Raw genomic sequence first — 23,653 nt, forward strand, 5'->3', positions numbered from 1 at the left:
GATGTTGGGCAATTACACCTGGCTCACAGTCGGCGTTCCAATTCATCCCAAAGGTGTTCGATGGGGTTGAGGTCAGGGCTCTGTGCAGGCCAGTCAAGTTCTTTCCCACCGATCTCGACAAACCATTTCTGTATGGTCCTCGCTTTGTGCACCAGGGCAATGCCATGCTGATATAGGAAAGGGCCTTCCACCAACTGTTGCCACAAAGTTGGAAGCACAGAATCATCTAGAATGTCATTGTATGCCGTAGCGTTAAGATTTCCCTTCACTGGAACTAAGGGGACTAGCCCGAACCATGAAATACAGCTCCAGGCCATTATTCCTCCTCCACCAAACTTTACAGTTGGCAGTATGCATTCAGGCAGGTAGCGTTCTCTTGGCATCTGCCAAACCAGATGGTGAAGTGTGATTCATCACTCCAGAGAACGCGCTTACACTGTTCCAGAGTCCAATGGCGGTGCGCTTTACACCACTCCAGCTGACGGTTCACATTGAGCATGGTGATCTTAGGCTAACGAACAGTTCTTGTGCTGATGTTGCTTACAGAGGCAGTTTGGAACTCAGTAGTGAGTGCTGCAACCGAGGACAGACTGTTTTTCAACGCTTCAGCACTCGGCGGTCCCGCTCTGTGAGAATGTGTGGCCTACCACTTCGCGGCCGAGCTGTTGTTGCTCCTAGACGTTTTCACTTCACAATCACAGCACTTACAGATGACGGGGGCAGCTCGAGCAGGGCATAAATTTGATGAACTGACTTGTTGGAAAGGTGCCATCCTATGACGGTGCCACGTTGAAAGTCACTGAGCTCTTCAGTAAGGCCATTCTACTGCCAATGTTTGTCTATGGAGATTACATGGCTGTGTACTCGATTTTATACATCTGTCAGCAACGGGTGTGGCTGAAATAGCCGAATCCACTAATTTGATGTGTTCCAAGGATTTAATACGTTCCAAGGAGGTTACCCAGTGAACAAAGTCCATTCTCATTCCCAGGATTAATTCAGTCACAAATTAATATAATTTAAAGGGTCTCGGCTCGCTCAATATTCTAGCGCCACCATAACATTTTCTGCTTTGAAGGTTCCTCCTGTTTTGCCCCACCACTCACCGAAGTACCCCCAACGGCGCTCACCGTGCCCCTCTGTAATGTTCTCTCTTAAAATAGGCCGGTGTTATTGCTGCCCCCAGGAGCAGCACTAGACTCCTGCTGACAAATGACTGAGAAGCAAGTGGAAGACAGGAACGAGAGAGACCCAGTCATTTCAACCCTGAGGGCAACTGATTGGTTTCTTGTTATCAGGCAGGGAGAGAGGTGTCAAATTGAATATAGATTTTTGTTTCCCTCTGAACAAACACTCGCCCTATGCATTCCTCTCTTTCTCTCCCTCCGTCTCCACTCCTCCGTAATTCTGTGAGGTTGAGGCTTTATTTCCATCAGATCTCCTTGGCCAATGGTTTCTCTCTGGCCCCAAGTCTCAAAGCATTTAGTACACCATCCATATGGCTCTGGGATTTTAAACACGAATATAGTGGGATGGAGGTTTTGGATCAATGCGGCACCCCTTAAGAGAGCCCATACCACTAACCCATCACACACATTGATGGAGTCCACTGTTGAAGGGCTACTTTACAACATAGATCCTCTCTCATGGATGCTGAGGCGGCAACTCAATATTAGGAAGGTGTTCCTAATGTTTGGTATACCCAATGTATATTCATGTTTTTGACTGCACTGGGCCTTTAATGGACCATGAGTAGAGAAATGTATTGACTGACTGACCGAATCCCATACAGTTCAGTTCTCCATCCCCACATCCTCAGCTAAGCTCTGCATCACTCCCAGCTCCCCTGATCCAAGTGCAGCACCCGTCCAGATTGTGTATATATACATACTGCATATATATGGGCTTATCAGAGCTCCCAGGTGTAGACTGAGAATTTATTAGGTAGACGTAAATCATTGCATCAGAATAGGCACTTCTGCAGTGATGGCAGAGTGGTTTTCAAAGTCACCTCATTCGACTGGGTTTGTCAAATTTGCATGCGATGGCTCTTTGGGTTCACTTGGGAGAGATGGAGGGAGACTGAAAAGGGAAAACAATGCACAGTGTATGCTGAGGTAATCAGGTGGGCCCTAACCTGTAGAAACCAGGCCTGTTGCTTGGATTCATCAAATTGACATGGCATGGCTTTGGAGAATGCCAGTGGAGTAGTAGTGGAAATAATGACAGGGGAAGAGAATGAATGGTCTGTGTAAGCTAAGCAAGTGGCTCTGTCTCACACCCCTCTGTCTTAATTGGATAATCCCAGAGGTCCCCACTGGCGGTGACTATTTAAGTTAACAGACTGGCTCCTCTCCAAGAAGACGGGATGAGGAGGAGGGTGGAGGAGAAGTTTTCTCACTGATTACAGAATTAATTGCTTCTTTAATTAAAGATAAAGACTGCTTCCTAAGGTTGGCTGGCCATGTGTAACCAAAGTGACTTCAGTTGCCTCTCCACTCTTCTCTCCTTCGTTCATTTATTCCTCCCCCTGTCAGGACTGGGGTGCTCAGCATTCTCAGGATGTCCTCTTTTGCTGTGACAGAGTCATTGGGGACTTGGGCGGTTAGTTCACTACAGTACGTTCACTTGAAACATGAGTTGCAGGTCCCCTCAAAAAGTCCTGAAGTATCTAAGCAAATGTTGTTTTGTTCTCATCAAAGTAAAAAGGAACCTCCACAATCAATTGTCAACATGAAATCAATACATATGACTCCTGCTGCACTATGCACGCAATGTGTTAGATGTTGGAGGCTATGTGAACTTTTCTTTAGATTTTAGCCATACTGTACTTAACTTTTTTAGTTTGTATTGTCTGATGAAGATGTAGTGGAGTTACAACCTGATATCCTTGTTTATGCAGAGCAATGGGGACCACACACAGAACGGAACAGCCGGCTTGGCCCCGGCCCCTGCCACCTCCATAGAGGCCCTGTCTCCGTTCTTCAAAAAGAAAGCACACATCCTGGAAGTATTGCGCAAGCTGGAGGAGTCGGACCCCCTCAAGTTCCACCCCTCCTGCCTGTCCCCACACCACGACCTGGGTCAGGCGCTGGTTTCCATGGAAAGAGACCAGATGTCCCTGATGTCCTCTGTGGGGTTACCCTCTTCTCAGCGCCTGGTAGCACATCCCTCGTCACGCTGCCGCTTCTCCAGCTCAGACTCGGACATCCATGATTATACCAACAGAGAAGGGGCTCTCCAGGAGGACCATGCCCTGCACAGACAGCACCAGCACAGGGACTGCCAGTCCTGCCAAATGCTCTCCCAGAAGAGTAGCCTGGACAGCCTGCTGAAGTGTGCCCAGGGCCACGGCACCGCACACCCGGGCAGAGTGGAGAGCCTCAACGGGCAGGCCTGGGCAGAGGAACAGGGGGCATTGGCACAGAGCACAGGCCTTCCCCAGGCAGCAGCTCTCCCCCACCTCCTCCCTACTGGCAGCACAAGCCAGTGCTACATGCACAAAACAGCAGTGGACTTTCTAGAGCAGCCTCCAGAACTTCTGGTTTCTTCTGATCCAATCTCCTCGCTAATCCAAGCCAACCTCAACGGGATGCTACAGAAGGAGACCAGGAACTTTCAAAGACACAAAGACAGGCATCCGTTTGGCAAACCGCTGCCTCGGGCTGAGGTGCAACCCTCTCACAGTGAGGATGTGAAGCACATAAAGGCAGTCATGGTAACGTCGCTGACCCAAAACAGGGACAGTCCGGAGGAGTGCTGTTACCTGGAAGAAGAGGCCGCATCAGTGGCACACAATGTGAACAACAGCCTGCACACCCCTACCTCACATACAGACCCTGTTGCCACGGAGACGGACCCAGGGTATCAAGAGGAGCAGGAAGTGAGCGAGCAGGTCTGCAACGGGCTCTACTTCTCCTCCAATGAGACGTCTGTCTGCACAAAGGTGGCGGTGGAGTTGTACTCTCCAGCCCCGGTTCCCGAGAGGACCAGCTCAGCTCAGGCCCTGCCTCCCTCTGGCAAGAGCAAGCTTGCACTCAGCCCCACCTTTTCCTCAGGCCTGGGTGAAGTCAAGCCCTCCCCCATTTCCTCCCCGTCCCGGCTGCTCAAGTTCCTGAAGATCCCGACGGGGATGAACCAGGCACAACCAGGCAACACCCTCCGTCTAAGTCCCCAGCTCACCCGCAGCTCCAAGATCCCCTGCAGGAACAACAACAACTATGAGGTGTACCACTCACCTGTCCTGACCCGCAAAGCCACCACCACGGAGAGGGAGAAGCAGCTGTCCTCATCCCCCTACCCTGCCACGCACTCTGCCCCCACCTCGCCACCCAAGCCAGAGGACAGCGCGGGCCCCCCTCCCACGGTCAAGGAGATAGCTTTCAGCAGCCACTTTGCGCCCAAACCCAGCCACAGTACAAAGGCAGCCCCCTCCTCCTCCTCTTCTCACACACAAAGGGGTTCTCAGAAGGTGGCCCACTACGAGAAAGTCTGCACGTCAGATGGGACGCCCCAGTACCTCCCTTACACCCAACCTGAGGGGCCTGTAGACAAGCAGCAGCAGGAGGAGAACCTCCTCAGCCACCCATCTTCACAGCACCCTGACTCATCCCCAGAACCAGATGACCAGGACACTGACCAGGACACTGACCAGGACACTGACCAGGACACTGACCAGGGCACTGACCAGGGCACTGACTCAGAAAGCCCTGTCTGGCACAAGCCCCACCAACACTTCAGCCTACCCTCCTCGTCCTCCGCCGCTGCTAGTAAAGCACACAGTAGTCGCCCCAGCTACTCCAGCATGAGAGACAGGCACCAGGAGCACCGTGCAACTCTGGAGCCCAGTCAGCCAATCTGTGAACCCCCCCAGCCAACCCAGTCTGCAGCCAGGCAAGGTGACCGGTCGCCTGGGTCTTCCACCCCCAAGAGGCTGGTGCAGGGAAAACCCCAGAGTGAGTCCAGTCACCACCCATTTAAAGAGCGCCTGGCTGCTCTGGGGAAACTGAAGAGCACAGAGAACCTGCCAGTAGGCGCACAGTCCATGGACAAGAAGGATACACAAAGTAACGTGGGTAAACCCCCCACCAACAATATTGAGAAAAGCAAGGCTGCTGAAAGGCAAGGCGAGAGAATTGGGACAGAGCAGCACAGACATCAGAAATACACTGATTCCCTGGAAGGGAAGCAATACCCCAAAACCAGCCTCTGCAGTCACCCCAGGGTGCCAGGTCTAATACATGAATCAGGCGCCAAATCATCAGCTACCCCATCATCCATACCCAAGGGAGAGCAGGAGTCATCATTCTCTCCCCGGATATATGTAGCGAAAGCAGATGGTCCAAAGATCAAGATGGGCACATTATCCTCCAATACAGAGACCCCTTCAGTGGTGAGGAGCTATGGGAAGTGCCCCATCACCCGGAGCCACCACAGTAAAACTGCCCCTAGCCCCCAAAACAGCCCCACTAAAGTTCCCTCAAAGTCCCCTTCAAAGGTCAGCCAGGCTTCCTCTTACCCCCGAGGGGTCAAGCCTGCTCACGAGGACCGCGCCCTGGCTCAGAGACACCCGCCCAGGCTGGAGGACAAAAGCAAACTCTTGGCCAGCAAGAAGAAGACCTTTGTCCATGCAGAGAGCTTCCCGCCTCCTCCTCCTCTGCCACCGCGGTCGTCTACTGAAGCCATCGTGAAAAATGACAAGAAGCAGTACTCGTCCGGCCCACCAGTGCCCCAGTCAGCCATCGAGCAGAAAGTAATGCGTGGCATCGAGGAGAACATGCTTAAGCTGCAGGAGCAGGACCGGGGCCAGTTGGTTGAGCCCAAGCAAAAGGCTTCCAACGGCATCGCCAGCTGGTTCGGCCTGAGGAAGAGCAAGCTCCCCGCCCTCAGCCGTAAACCAGAAGTGTCCAAGCTCAAGAACAACATGTCGTCCTCTCCTTCGTCGTCCTCTGCCTCCGGCGGAGGGGCTAAGGACTCTAAGTCAGGTGGGCCCCGGAAGGTGGTGGAGAGCCTGAACATCTCCATGCTGATGGAGAAGGCAGAGGACCTGCGGAAGGCATTGGAGGAGGAGCGGGCGTATGTGAACGGGGTCGGGATGGACCGCTCCGGCAGGGGCCACTCCTGTGAGGTGGTGATGGACCAGGCCCAGGGCCAACTGTCACTCATGTACAGAGGAGTGACCGCAGACAACTTCATGCAGCAGCTCCTCAACAGGTAAGAATGATATGTTATCTTAAATTATGTTCCTAAGATTTCATTAAATACATCAGAAGTCTTGCATTCGGTAAGTATTCAGACCCATAGACTTTTTCCACATTTTGTAAAAAAAAATATTATCCTCATCAATCTACACACAATAACCCAAAATGACAAAGCAAAACAGGTTTTTAGAAATGTATGCAAATGTGATAAAAAAAAACAACATATACCTTATTTACATACAGTACCAGTCAAAAGTTTGGACACCTACACATTCCAGGGTTTTTCTTTATTTTTAATATTTTCTACATTTTCTACATTGTAGAATAATAGTGAAGACATCAAAACTATGAAATAACGCATATGCAATCATGTAGTAACCAAAAGAAGTGTTTAAAAATCAAAATATATTTTATATTTGAGATTCTTCAAAGTAGCCACCCTTTGCCTTGATGACAGCTTTGCACACTCTTGGCAATCTCTCAATCAGCTTCAGGAGGTAGTCACCTGGAATGCATTTCAATTAACAGGTGTGCCTTGTTAAAAGTTAATTTGTGGAATTTCTTTCCTTCTTAATGCCTTTGAGCCAATCAGTTTTGTTGTGACAAGGTAGGGGTGGTATACAGAAGATAGCCCTATTTGGTAAAAGACAAGTCCATATTATGGCAAGAACAGCTTAAATAAGCGAAGAGAAACGACAGTCCATCATTACTTTAAGACATGAAGGTCAGTCAAACCCGTAAAATTTCAAGAACTTTGAAAGTTTCAAGTGCAGTCGCAAAAACCATCAAGCGTTGAACCATCAAATTATGAAACTGGCTCTCATGAGGACTGCCACAGGAAATGAAGACCCAGAGTTACCTCTGCTGCAGAGGATAAGTTCATTAGAGTTACCAGCCTCCGAAATTGCAGCCCAAATAAATGCTTCAGAGTTCAAGTAACAGACACATCTCAACATCAACTGTTCAGAGGAGACTGCGTGAATAAGGCGTTCATGGTAGAATTTCTGAAAATAAACCACTACTAAAGGACACCAATAAGAAGAAGAGACTTGCTTGGGCCAAGAAACACGAGCAATAGACATTAGACCAGTTGAAATCTGTTCTTTGGTCTGACCAGTCAAAGTTTGAGATTTTTGGTTGCAACCGCCGTGTCTTTGTGAGACGCAGAGTAAGTGAACGGATGATCTTTGTGGTTCCCACCTTGAAGCATGGAGGAGGAGTTGTGATGGTGTGGGGTGCTTTGTTGGTGACACTGTCAGTGATTTATTTAGAATTCAAGGCACACTTAACCAGCATGGCTGCAACAGCATTCTGCAGCGATACGCCATCCCACAGGATTGCGCTTAGTCGGACTATCATTTGTTTTTCAACAGGACAATGACCCAACACACCTCCAGGCTGTGTAAGGGCTATTTGACCAAGAAGGAGAGTGCCGCATCAGATGACCTGGCCTCCACAATCACCTGACCTCAACCCTATTGAGATGGTTTAGGATGAGTTAGGATGAGTTTAGCAGAGTGAAGGAAAAGCAGCCAACAAGTGCTCAGCATGTGTGGGAACTCCTTCAAGACTGTTGGAAAAGCATTCCAGGTGAAGCTGGTTGAGAGAATGCCAAGAGTGTGCAAAGCTGTCATCTTCTACTTTGAAGAATCTAAAATAAAAAATAAGTGTTTGTTTAACACTTTTTTGACTACTACATGATTCCATATGTGTTAGTCCATAGTGTTGATGTATTCACTATTATTCTACAATGTAGAAAAACCCTTGAATGAGTAGGTGTGTTCAAACTTTTGATTGGTACTGTAAGTATTCAGACCCTCGAAATTGAGCTCAGGTGCATTCTGTTTTCATTGATCGTCCTTGAGATGTTTCTAGAACTTGATTGGAGTCCACCTGTGGTAAATTTAATTGATTGGACATGATTTGGAAAGGCACATACCTGTCTAATATAAGGTCCGACAGTTGACCGTGCATGTCAGAGCAAGCCATAAGGCTTGAAGGAATTGTCCGTAGAGCTCCGAGACATGATTGTGTTGAGGCACAGATCTGGGGAAGGGTACCTTCATTGAAGGTCCTCAAGAACACAGTGGCCTCCATCATTCTTAAATAGAAGAAGTTTGGAACCACCAAGACCGTTCCTAGAGCTGGCCGCCAGGCCAAACTGAGCAAACAGGGGAGAATTGCCTTGGTCAGGGAGATGACCAAGAACCCGATGGTCACTCTCACAGAGCTCCGCAGTTCCTCTGTGGAGATAGGAGAACCTTTCAGAAGGACAACCATCTCTGCATCACTCCACCAACCAGGCCTTGATGGTAGAGTGGCCAGACAGAAGCCACTCTTCAGTAAAAGGCACACGTCAGCCCGCTTGAAGTTTGCTAAAAGGCCCCTAAAGGACTCTCAGACCATGAGAAACAAGATTCTCTTGCAGCATCATGCTTTGGGGATGTTTTTCAGCGGCTGGGACTGGGAGACTAGTCTGGATCGAGGGAAAGATCAACGGAGCAAAGTACAGAGAGATCCTTGATGAAAACCTGCTCGAGAGTGCTCAGGACCTCAGACTGGGTCAAAGGTTCACCTTCCAACAGGACAACTAACCTAAGCACACAGCCAAGACAATGCAGGACTGGCTTCGGGACAAGTCTTTGAATGTTCTTGTGTGGCCCAGCCAGAGCCCGGACTTGAACCCGATCGAACATCTCTGGAGAGACCTGAAAATAGCTGTGCAGCGACGCTCCCCATCCAACTTCACCGAGCTAGAGATTATCTGCAGAGAAAAATTTGAGAAACTCCCCAAATACAGGTGTGACAAGCTTGTAGTATCACACCCAAGAAGACTCGAGGCTGTAATCGCTGCCAAAGGTGCTTCAAAGTACTGAGTAAAGGGTCTGAATACTTATGTAAATGTGATTATTTCAGTTTTTTATAAATTCGCAAAAATTCTGTTATGGGGTATTGTGCGTAGATTGATGAGGGGGGAAAAACGATTTAATACATTTTATAATAAGGCTGTAACGTAAGAAAATGTGGGAAAAGTCAATACTTTCCGAATGCGCTGTAATTACACAACTAGCCAGAGGATTAAACTCTTTCTCGTATGATCAAATCTGATCTAATTTGATTAGTATATGTCGAAAGATACTTCCCCTATGAGTTTGTAACTTCTTCTTTCTTAAGTCCCTCGACGTCTTGTTCTGGAAACAGGGTGGACGAGAGAGGAGCTATACCTACCACCTTTGGAATGGCACAAAGGCGCCTCTCCTTTGACTCGAAGAGGTCGCGGCCCATCTTCGGTCACCAGAGGGATGGGATCAGCCACACAAAGAGCAGGGACGAGATGGACCAGGTAAACTCTCTTCTCTCTCTCTTTTTCCTCTTATACACTATAGACAAATTAATAAATGACACATCAGTAATATGATTCAATCTTACGTGGAGTGTAACCCTTGTTGTTTCAGGCTTCTGATATGATTGGCAAGGATGAGGTCACATCAGACGAGAGCTTGGCAGAGTCCATTAGTTCCCAGCACATTACAGGTGAGAGCAGCATAATGCTGAGTCATAATAATGTCTGTCATCCATTTCCCTTGACTAACACTCCCCGTCTCCCCCTGAGTCTAGTCTCACTTCATTGTTCCTTCCTCACTGTTTAGGTTCTGGTGCATCCATGCGTACCCTCGACAGTGGCATCGGCACGTTCCCCATGCCAGACTATGCCAGTAACGCAGCAGGGAAGAGCATCACTAAGGGGAAGCCACAGGGAGAGCAAGGGTTTTCAGGCTCCCAGGGGAAACATGGGGCCAAGATGAAAGTTCCGCGGAAGGCCCATACGCTGGAGAGAGAGCTGTCATCTCTGGATGAAGTCAACCCATCTATCCTGTATGGCTCAGGACTGGAGGGAAAAGGTCCCAACATGCACCTGTCCAGCACCATCCATGAGGGTCAGCTTGGACTGTTGGACTTTGTTTTCCCATAGAACTTGTTGTGTTTCCATATAGACCATTTCAATGCTGACAATTTTACATTAGTGGTTTAGATATGGTTGTGTAAGTTTGATCAGTTCTGCAAAACCAACATTTTGTGTCTCATTAAAACTGTGGACTAACTATTCACACAAGCTTAAATCTTGAAACAAAACACCTGAGCTAAGCTCTGTTTTTACATCTTGAATTACATTTGTTCTTATGCAGACATTGATGCCTACGGGGCTCATATGCAAAATACCCCAACCAAGAACTGGACCTTTCCCAACCTGAAAGGCTCTGCAGGAGTCAGTGATGTTTACCTGGATGTGCAGGGAGACCCGGGCAGCCAGAGGACCCCCTCCAGAAGGGTGAGTGAGTCAGCAAGCTGAGTTCATCTCCATCGTAACAAGAAATGTAATACTCTGTGCTGACATGTGCCAACTTTCTCATCTACAGTGAAAAATGAAATGACGAAAGCTCTGCTCTTTATTAATATTTTAAGAGACGAGGCTGATAGAAAGACAGCTGGGGCCTTGATCACTTTCGCCTGTCAGTTGTCATCCCTTGTCAGCACTTTATACCATAGTCCCATTAGCTGACATTATTATCCTCAGATTCTGCCCTCCAACAAGAGAGAGAGAGGGAAGGAGGGAGGGATGAAGAGGAGTGCAATGTTAGTTATCTGCATTTAGATTGAAAGACGCCTAACTCCTCATGCCACTTCTCAGGGATGGGGATGGGGGAGGTGGGGGTTGCTGTGGAAACGAGATGGAGAAGGGGTTTTGACTAGTGATGGGAAGTTCAGCTTACTGACTCTGATCTTTTCAACTCGTTCAGTCACTCCCCGTCTCCCCCTGACTCGTTTCGTTCATTCGATTCAGTAATGCCCAGAGCACTCGGGACCCCCTACAGGCAAATGATGAACTGAAAACTCGAAAGGGTCATGATTCTGAAAGCCCCTCTTTCACCATAAGGGGCTTATTGGAGCAGTTATTTGTGACAGAGACTTGTAAAAGTGTGTTTTAAACAATGTACATATGTGATAGCTAGGCATAAAATAAGATTATTTCTTGATTCCTTTGAAACAGGGTCTAGTTGTGGCCGCAACCGGACTAGATTGTGAAACATTTGTGGCGGAATACTTGACTGCCGAGAGGGTGTTAAGCACAGTATTGTAATCAATTCATTGTATTCATTCTTGCACCACGAGGTCGATTATCAGTTCTAAACATGCATTTTTCTTCTCTATGCTGCCTGTGCGCACATATGATAGACAGTAGTTGGTCGGAGCATTCTGGAGCCGGTGAGCTGGAGGAGCATGTATCAGTCCTGCTGTAGGCAGGGGTGTAGGCACTGGGGAGCAAGGCCCACCTAATCAGATTGAGCAAAAAATATTGTGTGTGTGTGTATACACAGTACCAGTCAATAGTTTTGACACACCTACTTTCTTTATTTTAACTATTTTCTACAGTAGCCACCCTTTGCCTTGATGACAGCTTTGCACACTCTTGGCATTCTCGCAACCAGCTTCATGAGGTAGTCAACTGGAATACATTTCAATTAACAGGTGTGCCTTGTTAACACTTCTCACGAGTCACCATCCCGGTTCCGGGAGCACCCCCCACAGTAAAAAAAGCTGACTAGCCTAGCATAGCGTCACAAGTAAATACTAGCATCTAAATATCATTAAATCACAAGTCCAAGACACCAGATGAAAGATACAGATCTTGTGAATCCAGCCATCATTTCTGATTTTTAAAATGTTTTACAGGGAAGACACAATATGTAAATCTATTAGCTAACCACGATAGCAAAAGACACAACTTTTTTTTCCCACAATTTTTTTCCTGCATGGGTAGCTATCACTAATTCGACTAAATAAAGATATATATAGCCACTAACCAAGAAACAACTTCATAAGATGACAGTCTGATAACATATTTATGGTATAGCATATGTTTTTTTAGAAAAATGTGCATTTTTCAGGTATAAATCACATTTCTACATTGCAGCTGCAATCTGAAATAGTGCCGAAGCTGCCAGAATAATTACAGAGACCAACGTCAAATAACTAATTACTCATCTTAAAACATTTCTGAAAAATACACAGCGTACAGCAAATGAAAGCCCAACATCTTGTGAATCCAGCCAATATGTCAGATTTTTTAAGTGTTTTACAGCGAAAACACAATATAGCATTATATGAGCTTACCACAATAGCCAGAATCACAAGCAATTTACCAGCAGCACAGGTTAGCGATCGTAACAACCCAGCAAAAGATATATAATTTTACTAACCTTGATATACTTCATCAGATGACAGTCCTGTAACATCATATTACACAATGCATATAGCTTTTGTTCGAAAATGTGCATATTTAGCAGCACAAATCGTGGTTATGCAATGTAATCAGTAAAAACATGGCATGCATTCTGGCCGGCGCCATCTTGGAAAGGCACCTAATCTAATCAATAAATAATCGAAAACTTGACTAAAAAATACAGGTTGGACAGCAATTGAAAGATGCATTAGTTATTAATGCAACCGCTGTGTTAGATTTTTTAAATTAACGTTACTAGACATACAGTGTGCGTTACAGCCAGACCAGTGCTGCAATAATGGCCGAAAAATACTTTTACATTTTTCCACAGAACAACGAATTAACATCATAAATAGTTCTTACTATTAGTTGAGCTTCCATCAGAATCTTGGGCAAGGTGTCCTTCGTCCAAAAGAATCGTTGCTTTGTTGTAAAACGTCCTCTTCAACTTCGGAATTAGCAGCTAACAATAGCTACGTGGCACACACATGTCCAAATCCTCAAAACGCAATACTACGAAAATTCCGAAAATAGCAATATACTCGCATAAACTGATATAAATCGGTTTAAAATAACTTCGTTATGATGTTTCTAACACCTATATCGAATTAAATCACAGACGGATATATCTTAGGCCGATAACGAGAGCTTTTGAGCATGCCATTCTGATGTCCTCTCTTGCGTCTTGACGAGCGTCGAAAAGAACGGACCTTCCACTCCATGGCCTTTTATAAAGTCTGAGAAATACGTAGAGACTCCATTCCACTTCTCATTGGTTACTGACATCCAGGGGAAGGCGGGTGCAGTTCATTTCGACCCATAGGACACATACAGAGCTTTAAACTGATCCAAGATCAGAGCCTAGTTTTCAGACCTTCGCAGTTCCTGTCATGATTTTCGCTGCAGAAAGACTTCTGGTTCACCCACAGACATAATTTAAACGGTTTTAGAAACTAGAGATTGTTTTCTATCCAATAGTAATAATAATATGCATATTGTACGAGCAAGAATTGAGTACGAGGCAGTTTAATTTGGGAACGCAAAATGTCAAAGTTGAAACAGCACCCCCTGTATTCTCAAGAGGTTAAAAGTTAATTTGTGGAATTTCTTTCCTTAATGCCTTTGAGCCAATCAGTTATGTTGTGACAGGGTAGAGGTGATATACAGAAGATGGCCCTATTTGGTAAAAGACCAAGTCCATCTTTATTTTAAGACATGAAGGTCCGTCAGCCTCTCGGCAGTCAAGCATTCCCGCCAAAAATGTTTCACAATCTAGTCCGGTTGCGGCCGCAAATTCCACAAATTAACTTTTAACAAGGCACACCTGTTAATTGAAATGTATTCCAGTTGACTACCTCATGAAGCTGGTTGAGAGAATGCCAAGAGTGTGCAAAGCTGTCATCAAGGCAAAGGGTTGCTACTGTAGAAAATAGTAAAAATAAAGAAAGTAGGTGTGTCAAAACTATTGACTGGTACTGTGTATACACACACACACAATATTTTTTGCTCAATCTGATTAGGTGGGCCTGGCTCCCCAGTGCCTACACCCCTGCCTACAGCAGGACTGATACATGCTCCTCCAGCTCACCGGCTCCAGAATGCTCCGACCAACTACTGTCTATCATATGTGCGCACAGGCAGTATAGAGAAGAAACATGCATGTTTAGAACTGATAATCGACCTCGTGGTGCAATAATTAATACAATGAATTGATTACGATACTGTGCTTAACACCCTCTCGGCAGTCAAGTATTCCGCCACAAATGTTTCACAATCTAGTCCGGTTGCGGCCACAACTAGACCCTGTTTCAAAGGAATCAAGAAATAATCTTATTTTATGCCTAGCTATCACAAATGTACATTGTTTAAAACACACTTTTACAAGTCTCAGTCATAATGAACGAGGCACAATCATGTCTCTCGAGTCAAAAATAGTTTTGACTAACTTGTTTTTGACTCTCTCCATTTGAATGGGCTGTGTTAATGGCAGCCTGGACTGAAATGCACAGCAAGTTCCCTCCGGAGACTCCTTTGCTTTTCTTAAGAAATTACAAGAAAGTTCATGGGGGGGGAAAGAGTGCAATGGCCCATTCAAACTCCAACCCACCATTCAGGGTATGTTTTGCTAGGTTTCCATCCCATTTTTGGAAAGATTTTCCAGCAATAAAATATTCTAACATTTGCACAAAGAAATATGTGCATTTTCTCAGCAACAGTGTGTTTCAAACAAACTGTCTTTTTGCAAATAAAGAGCTGTGCATAATGATGTAGCTAGTGCATATAAGAATCACTTCGTCATATAACTTTTCATGTACCGATTTGAATGGTTTTGTATCAAAGACCTGCGAAAAATGGCAAATGTGCCCACTCATCTTGGCACGTGCTCACAGATACAGTGTAGAGGGTACATGTTGAGATAATGTGACTGCAAATGTATCAAAAATTGCAATATCAACAATATTCTATGAAAAAAAAGTATGTTCACTGCCATTTGTCGCATGATCTATTTCACCAACAAAGAAATTATCCACTCCTGTGAAATATATATTTTTTGATGTCATTTAGGAAATGTACTGACATTAGGCCTGTTGTGAGTCTTTTTTTATCCAACAGGTAGTTTACTACCATAAAAATGGTTGGCTGGAAACATGGTTACTGACAACAGCATTTATTGAAGTGGCAGATATAAATGCATGTTTCCCTTGAACCTGGGAAATTTCATGTACATTTTTTTATAATTAACTATAGCATCCTTTTGATCCCTGTCTATCCCTACCATCCATATCCTCCCCTTTTTTTCCCATCCACCCTCGCCCTTCTTCATGTGCCCACCTTTCCTCTCCTCCAAGAGTTTGAAACAGTGTGTCCCCCAGGGCCCCCTGGCTGCTGACCCAGGCAGCCTCCCCCTGCCACCCCAGACGGGGCTCAGCCCACGGGGTAAGGGGAGGACGCCCAGCGCCCCAGAGGTGGGGAAGGACGGAGGACTGGAGCTGGTGAAGGAGAGACCAGAAGATATCATGTCCCCGAGAGAGACGCCCGAATCCCTCAGTGACTCCCTCTACGACAGCCTGTCCTCCTGTGGCAGCCAGGGCTGACAGGCCCAAGGACCCATGGACAGAGAGGGGAGCAGAGAGAGAGACGGACCGACCGATACCCTTTAAACCCCTGCTATGAGGCACACCCATCCCTTCTTGTAGTGGTGGGACCAGCCCCTGAGGCAGTCCGAGTTGAATTACCTCCTCCCTCTTCCACATACACCTCTTTCTGCTGACCCTCTCTGTGTTACTGAGATCTGGTTAATACCGCTGGAAAACTCACCCTCAGGTTGACTGATGTTCACATACATAATTTGAGGAACTAGGCTGAGAATTGGACACTGTTGTCCTCCAAGCAACAAGCATCATACGACAGACCAGCGCAACTCAAATGTACACACATACACATATACAGTTGAGGTCGGAAGTTTACATACACCTTAGCCAAATACATTTAAACTCAGTTTTTCACAATTCCTGACATTTAATCCTCGTAAAAATTCCCTATCTTAGGTCAGTTAGGATCACCACTTTATTTTAAGAATGTGCAATGTCAGAATAATAGTAGAGAATGATTTATTTCAGATTTTGTTTCTTTCATCACATTCCCAGTGGGTCAGAAGTTTACATACACTCAATTAGTATTTGGTAGCATTGCCTTGAAATTGTTTAACTTGGGTCAAATGTTTCAGGTAGCCTTCCACAACCTACCCACAATAAGTTGGGTGAATTTTGGCCCATTCCTCCTGACAGAGCTGGTGTAACTGAGTCAGGTTTGTAGGCCTCCTTGCTCGCACACGCTTTTTCAGTTCTGCCCACAAATTTTCTATAGGATTGAGGTCAGGGCGTTGTGATGGCCACTCCAATACCTTGACTTTGTTGTCCTTAAGCCATTTTGCCACAGCTTTGGAAGTATGCTTGGGGTCATTGTCCATTTGGAAGACCCATTTGCGACCAAGCTTTAACTTCCTGACTGATGTCTTGAGATGTTGCTTCAATATATCCACATAATTTTTCTTCCTCATGATCCGATCTATTTTGTGAAGTGCACCAGTCCCTCCTGCAGCAAAGTACCCCCACAACATGATGCTGCCACTGCCACCCCTGTGCTTCACGGTTGGGATGGTGTTCTTCGGCTTGCAAAGCCTCCCCCTTTTTCCTCCAAACATAACGATGGTCATTATGGCCAAACAGTTAAATTTTTGTTTAATCAGACCAGAGAACATTTCTCCAAAAAGTACGATCTTTGTCCCCATGTGCAGTTGCAAACCGTAGTCTGGCTTTTTTTATGGCGGTTTTGGAGGAGTGGCTTCTTCCTTGCTGAGCGGCCTTTTCCTGTTTCCTCCAGCATCTTCACAAGGTCCTTTGCTGTTGTTCTGGGATTGATTTGCACTTTTTGCACCAAAGTGCGTTCATCTCTAGGAGACAGAACGCGTCTCCTTCCGATGCGGTATGACGGCTGCGTGGTCCCATGGTGTTTATACTTGCGTACTATTGTTTGTACAGATGAACTTGTGGTACCTTCAGGCGTTTGGAAATTGCTCCCAAGGATGAACCAGACTTGATGAGGTCTACAATTTTTTTTTCTGAGGTCTTGGCTGATTTCTTTTGATTTTCCCATGATGTCAAGCAGAGGCACTGAGTTTGAAGGTAGGCCTTGAAATACATCCACATGTACACCATTTGACTCAAATGATGTCAATTAGCCTATCAGAAGCTTATAAAGCCATGACATCATTTTCTGGAATTTTCCAAGCTGTTTAAAGGCACAGTCAAATTAGTGTATGTGAACTTCTGACCCACTGGAATTGTGATAGATAGTCTGTAAACAATTGTTGGAAAAATTACTTGTCATGCACAAAGTAGATGTCCTAACCCACTTGCCAAAACTATGGTTTGTTAACAAGAAATTTGTGGAGTGGTTGAAAAACTAGTTTTAATGACTCCAACTTCAGTGTATGTAAACTTCCGACTTCAACTGTACACACACACAGTAAGGTTGGGCGGTATCCAGATTGTAATACCTTCAAGCCGTCCTTGTGCCATACCGGGATATTTGGTAATATTGCCACTGGACAGAAGGGTCACTATTTTCAAACCCCACTGAGCCTAATCCGAAGGTTAGCAATGCTAACAAGTACATGTCAAGTCCCATAGAGAATACTAACTAAATGCTAATGAGCACATTGCGAACATTTTATACAGTCTCTGACTTAAACTGTTTTCAGGACAGATATCCCAGCTCATAAAGTTATACAAGTAAATGCTACTCACAGTTTGCTGCATGCACAAAACAAATATTAGACAGCAAGGCTCTTGATCCAGGACTGGATTCTCTGCTGTTACTGGCAAGCAAAGCTTGATTTTGGAAGAAGCTAACCACTTAGCTAGATCGCTAACTACCTACTGCAGAGAATTTAGCACATTTTAGAAAGGTAACTTAATAGTTAAAGATATCTAGCTGGCAAACATTTAGTTGGGAATTTCATACTTTAACTAGATGGCGCGTGCTGCACAACAGTGAGTGACTCACAAGGCTCCGGTCATTGTGTGCTTGTAAACAAACACCACGTGTCTGGGTACTACCAGTAAGCTTCATAATGAATAATTATGTAGCAGGTGAAATGAAGTGTGTTGACTGTGTTGAAAAACATCCCGTGGCTATTTCCAAATACCTTGGTATACGGTATACCGCCCAAGCCTAACACACACCAACGAGATGCATGGAAAAAACATCACCTAGTTCGAGACAGCCACACGCTCGCTATGGCCTGGATCTGAAGAATCGTTGTTAAATCATGTAACTGGGATCATCGGTTCCCAAGAAGTGGCTGGTATCAGGGGTTTATCTTGTCTGCCCTGGATGTAGACATGTTTCGGTCACATAGAACTGGGCTGACTTTAACGCCAGAAAAAAAACATGTTACACTCCATTAAATGTGATGCAATGTGGTGACCGATCATAAATATGTCATAGACTTCCATGGTTTCAGTTGTAATGTAAAAATTTTTTTAAACTGTTGTGCTTTGTCATATGTTATATATCATGTTACTTTAACCCTTTACACTCATACACGTATACGGGTTGAAAATAGCAGATTTGGGCACTGATAAACGCCTAAAATGGAATGCAGTGGCTGTAAAGTAATATGCTAGACATAACGTCAGAGCTCCGGCTCTGTGCTTGACAGCGCTGTATGGGTTTTGACTGACAGCCATTCTGAACTTGAGCACCTCCCGCGACAAGAAGTTGTCCCCATCCCTCCTGCTAATTGGGCAACATTTGCACATTTTTGTTGTCTGAGTGAGGGAAATTCTGTAAATTAAGAGGACTCGATGTATTTTGAAAGATGGATTATAATAAATACAGCTTTGATGTCATACAAGAAAGCCAAACACCCATGAATCCAAATGTGCACTTCACATTTCCATAGGATAAAACTCATGTCATATACAGTGTTAATGTTTATGATCAATATGTTTGATGTACAGTTACAAGATGTTCTGAACAGAATAAGCCTATGTTTTGTCTATTGTATAGAAAACGTGTCGCGGCACACGCACTCATGACTCCTTTCTATGCGCACCAAAATGACGATCTGTTTCCCTGAATTCTATTGTAAAACCCTAACACTGTAATATTGTATTTTATAACTTAGCTAGTCATGTTGGTAATAGAACAAGCTTTCAAATGATGCCCACCTGACACAGACTGCAATTTATAATGAACTGGTTTTGGATTGCATTAAAAACAACAGTAATTGTGTGAGGGTGGGGATGCAGGGTTGCGTTCCAACCTAAACAACTACAAATGTGCTTGCTTTAGTCCCTGAACGGCACAGCTAGGAGAGCTCAAATAGCACCTTATAGTTGAAGACTCTTATTTGAGTAATTAAAGTCTATTGAAATTACTTAGGAACTGTGCACACTTTGGAGAGGTGTGTAGCCACTCACTCAAACCGTTGTCATTGTTTTGTCTCATGTTGCACCTACCCCACAATTTCCAGGAATATTCTTATCGTGTTACTGAATGTATCCAGAGTATTTTCAGATTTCGTTATCAACGAATGCGGCTAAAAGTACAGTAAATGTAAAAAGCTCATATAATCAAGTGTAATGTTTGGATCCAGTCTTGTGTCAGATGAACTGTTGTCCTCCCCTTTGGTCAACTAATTTCCCCATAATCTCCATAACTGTTCCCTTTCACTTGCTACCATGGTTATGCATTTCATATTTCTTCTGTAAGAAACATTTCAATTTAGCCCTATCCATCTAGGCCAATTCCCATGAGTGTAAAGGGTTAAGTTAAAGAAAAAAGTGTGGGTATGTATGGATCGATGGATGAGTGTACGTGAGTGAGACTTAATGCAGTGTCTCCACAATAGCTTTGACCATTTAAATGAGCTCTTGAAGTTCACACTTTCCCTGAAGCTGCCATAAACTGTACTGTATCACAACTTACTGTAACACTGACAAAGAAATCGACCTAACATCTGAAGTAACAGATAGTGGCGGATCAAGACAACAGCCATTATATTAGCCTTATGACCAGATATTACCTAGTAGTGTATGTGTTATGGACAATGAAATTCTAAGAATCTCAACGAAGAGTCAAATGTTTTACATGCGTTTGATCCATTGTCAGACTGTTTTACGTAGTGAAACAGTTATGTCAGGAATAATGCCATTATAACAGCATTATAAAGGCAGCCTGTGACTGCCACCATTCAAAATGTAGTTCTCAACTAAGCTGCCATTTAATACTCAAAATGAGAGTTTGACATGCTGAAAGAGTAAACAAGTAACAGGACTAACCCACCTTTATACTGACTATAAACTGAGTTTGCATACATGGGCCAGGATTCAATCCAAGGCGTGTTCAAGAGCAGCGTAATGTAACAGACTTTTAAAGATAATGCATGCTTTATCTGACATGTACAGTGTTTACCATGAATGCGATCTCTGTGAACGTCGGGGAAATGCCTTTAAAAGGTGCATTGTCGACTGTTTAGTCCGCAGCTCTATAACTCACCTTGGATTGAATCCCTGCTATAGTCTTCTGACATTTCGTTTGGCACAGGGTCCATCTTTATTCTGGCAGAAACGATAACCCTACTTTGGGTCCACAAAATGCTCCACTAAAGCAAAAAGATGTAGGCCTTCCTTGTGAAATATTAACGATCCAGCCCCACTGGACATAGAGTAGTTACTTACTTCTGCAATATGGGCCAATGTTTGCCTAGACAGACACACATTCAATCAATTTAGTGTTGTACAATTAAGACAACATATGTGCTATTCAATCACTAGTGCTGTACTGCAGATGCTACACCATGATATGCTACACCATGATACACTCAAGTGTTTAGGTAGGCTTACAGTTTGTTGCAGAAGGAAGAGTATTGTGTTTCTACACACATTTAGCATTTGTTAGAATCTGAGGTTATGCTAATGGAGAAGTGCTGTATGTAAATGTGTTTTAAATTCCCTCTGGCTGCCAAAAACATGTTTTTTATGTTCAACTGTGTGTAGTTTCAGGTTGTGGCAACCCTGTCTGTGGCTAAACACCTATCGCTTTTTTTGGTACAGTTGTTTCATTCTTTTTTTGCGAACAGAATATAAACTGATAGGAGATCCTAGCCGATTAGGGAACTTTACTGCATCTCAAATGGCACCCTATTCCCTAAATATAGTGTGCTACTTTAGTCAAAAGAAGTGCACTATAGGGAATGGGGATCCATTTGGGACACACCCCTTGTTTCAACGCCCACTTCAGAACAGCACCAAGAGACACTAAGAAGGACATGGACTCCTCCCTCCCTTCCTGCCCATGTACTTGATTATGTCCTCATAAGTACACTGAACAAAAATATAAACGCAACATGTAAAGTGTTGTTTTCATGAGCTGTATTAAAAGATCCCCGAAATTTACCATACGCACAAACGCATACGCATATTTCTCTCAAATATGTTTACATCCCTGTTAGTGAGCATTTCTCCTTTGCCAAGATAATCCATCCACCTGACAATTGTGGCATATCAAGAAGATTATTAAACAGCATGATCATCACCTTGTGCTGGGGGCAATAAAAATACACTCTAAAATGTGCAGTTTTGTCACACAACACAATGCCACAGATGTCTCAAGTTTTGAGGGAGTGTACAATTGGCATGCTTACTGCAGGAATGTCCACCAGAGCTGTTGCCAGATAATTTAATGTTAATTTCTCTACCATAGGCATCCACAATGTTGTTTTAGAGAATTTGTCAGTACGTCCAACCGGACTCACAACTGCAGACCACGTGGGCGAGCGGTTGGCTGATGTCAACAGAGTGCCCCATGGTGGGATTATGGTATGGGCAGGCAAAGCTACGGACAAAAAACACAATTGCATTTTATCAATGGCAATTTAAATGCACAGAGATCCTGAGGCCCAATGTCACCGCATGTTTCAGGATGATAATGCACAGCCCCATGTCGCAAGGATCTGTACATAGTTCCTGAAAGTGTCCCAGTTCTTCCATTGCCTGCATACTCACCAGACATGGTTAACTGCCTTGTTCAGGGGCAGAATGGCATATTTGTACCTTGTCAACTCTGGGATTCGATCTTGCAACCTTTCGGTTACTAGTCCAACGTTCTAACCACTAGGCTACCTGCCATCCCAATGAAGAGGAGTGGGACAACATTCCACAGGCTACAATCAACAGCCTGATAAACTCTCTGTGAAGGAGATGTGTCATGCTACATGAGGCAAATGGTGGTCACATCAGAGACAGACTGATTTTCTGATCCACGGCCCTACCTTTTTTTTAAGATGACCAACAGATGCATATCTGTTTACGCAGTAATGTGAAATCCATAGATTAGGGCCTAATTAATTATTTTCAATTTACTGATTTCCTTATTTGAACTGTAACTCAGTAAAATCTTTGAAATTGTTGCTTGTTGCATTTTATATTTTTGTTCAGTATAGGGCCATCCACTTCAACTTCATAACTCCCCAGAAACTCCTTCAGGGATAAGACATCCTTGTGCTTCCAAACTCTGAGCTTTCAGAAGCAAGTGATCTTTCAAAACTGACATGAATTAGACCTTTTTCTAGTTGAAAATTATTCATAATCCCACTTTGAACCTTGCCTTTCCTTTAGCTCCCTCCTCTCCCCCTTCTGAGTTAAAAAAAAGAACTACTCTGTTATACTATGAAAATGGAGATCTGACTGTTACTTTATACACAGTCCTCTGTGAGAACAGATAGATTTGAGTGGAAGAGGTAGTCTTCCAGAATATCTGCTACCATTCCACCCTTTCAAGCCCGTCTGGTTTATGTCAAAATTAAAACAAGGGTTTGACATGAAGGCCGTTCACTTTACAGTCATCTCATAAAACATAGTATCCTATGTTCTACGTTGCGGACAAACCCCCAAAAACATGGGTCATGCCCTGGTCAGGAGTCTTAGCAACACCATGTACAATAACCATGCCAATGCTGACTAGTGTGGCGATGTAGTGGAATCTTTACTTAGTACGTTTGCTTTATGGACTCGCGATTTATCTCTATCTGTTGTATTTATGTACTTATTTATTTTTTAGGTCAAATCATACTGAAATGAAATTTTTGTTTCTGTTGAGTCATTGACGTTATTGCTGTTTTTATTCTGATACCCGTTATTTTTGTACTATACTCTTATTTTATTCTATTGAGTGAAAGGTTGTTATTTTCATCAGTTCTGTTGACTGGGGTATTCTCATTTTATTACTCATTTATTTGTAAATAGTATTTCAAGGTGTTATGTACATAGAATTTCCACCAGATCTCAAATGAAGCCATAAACCGTAATGTGTTTTATCAAGGCAGTAAAAACACAATGATGATGATTATGTTCATTTTATGTCTCTAAACAAATGCAAGAACCCAACAAATAAAAATCTCTCTGAGCTCGCTTGACATTCTTCATTTATTCATTCAAGACTATTGATTGAAAAGCTCCCCTGCTATGTATATAATATCCACAAAGCATCAGAGCCTGCTATTTTGACACAAACAAAACGTTCTTGCTGTTTCAATACTCTGCATATGCAATACTCTGGATTAGGGTTGAGTCAGGGTTAAACATAAGGATCGGGTTAGTGT

General features: G+C 44.3%; 1 protein-coding gene across 2 annotated transcripts in view; it reads left to right on the top strand.

The window, feature by feature from the left end:
* The window catches only part of LOC139561316 (nck-associated protein 5-like), a 120,726-nt gene extending 97,259 nt beyond the window's left edge, over positions 1–23,467 (top strand). For both annotated transcript variants that reach the window (XM_071378333.1, XM_071378341.1), the window contains 6 exons: positions 2,903–6,213; positions 9,375–9,543; positions 9,656–9,734; positions 9,851–10,138; positions 10,388–10,530; positions 15,333–23,467. In XM_071378333.1, coding sequence (XP_071234434.1) covers positions 2,903–6,213; positions 9,375–9,543; positions 9,656–9,734; positions 9,851–10,138; positions 10,388–10,530; positions 15,333–15,578 — 4,236 coding nt within the window. In that variant the 3' untranslated portion in view covers positions 15,579–23,467. The remainder of the gene's footprint in view (positions 1–2,902; positions 6,214–9,374; positions 9,544–9,655; positions 9,735–9,850; positions 10,139–10,387; positions 10,531–15,332) is intronic.
* The last annotated feature ends 186 nt before the right edge of the window (positions 23,468–23,653 follow it).

The sequence above is a fragment of the Salvelinus alpinus genome, chromosome 2 (assembly GCF_045679555.1).
Source record: "Salvelinus alpinus chromosome 2, SLU_Salpinus.1, whole genome shotgun sequence".
Classification (NCBI taxonomy): Eukaryota; Metazoa; Chordata; class Actinopteri; order Salmoniformes; family Salmonidae; genus Salvelinus; species Salvelinus alpinus.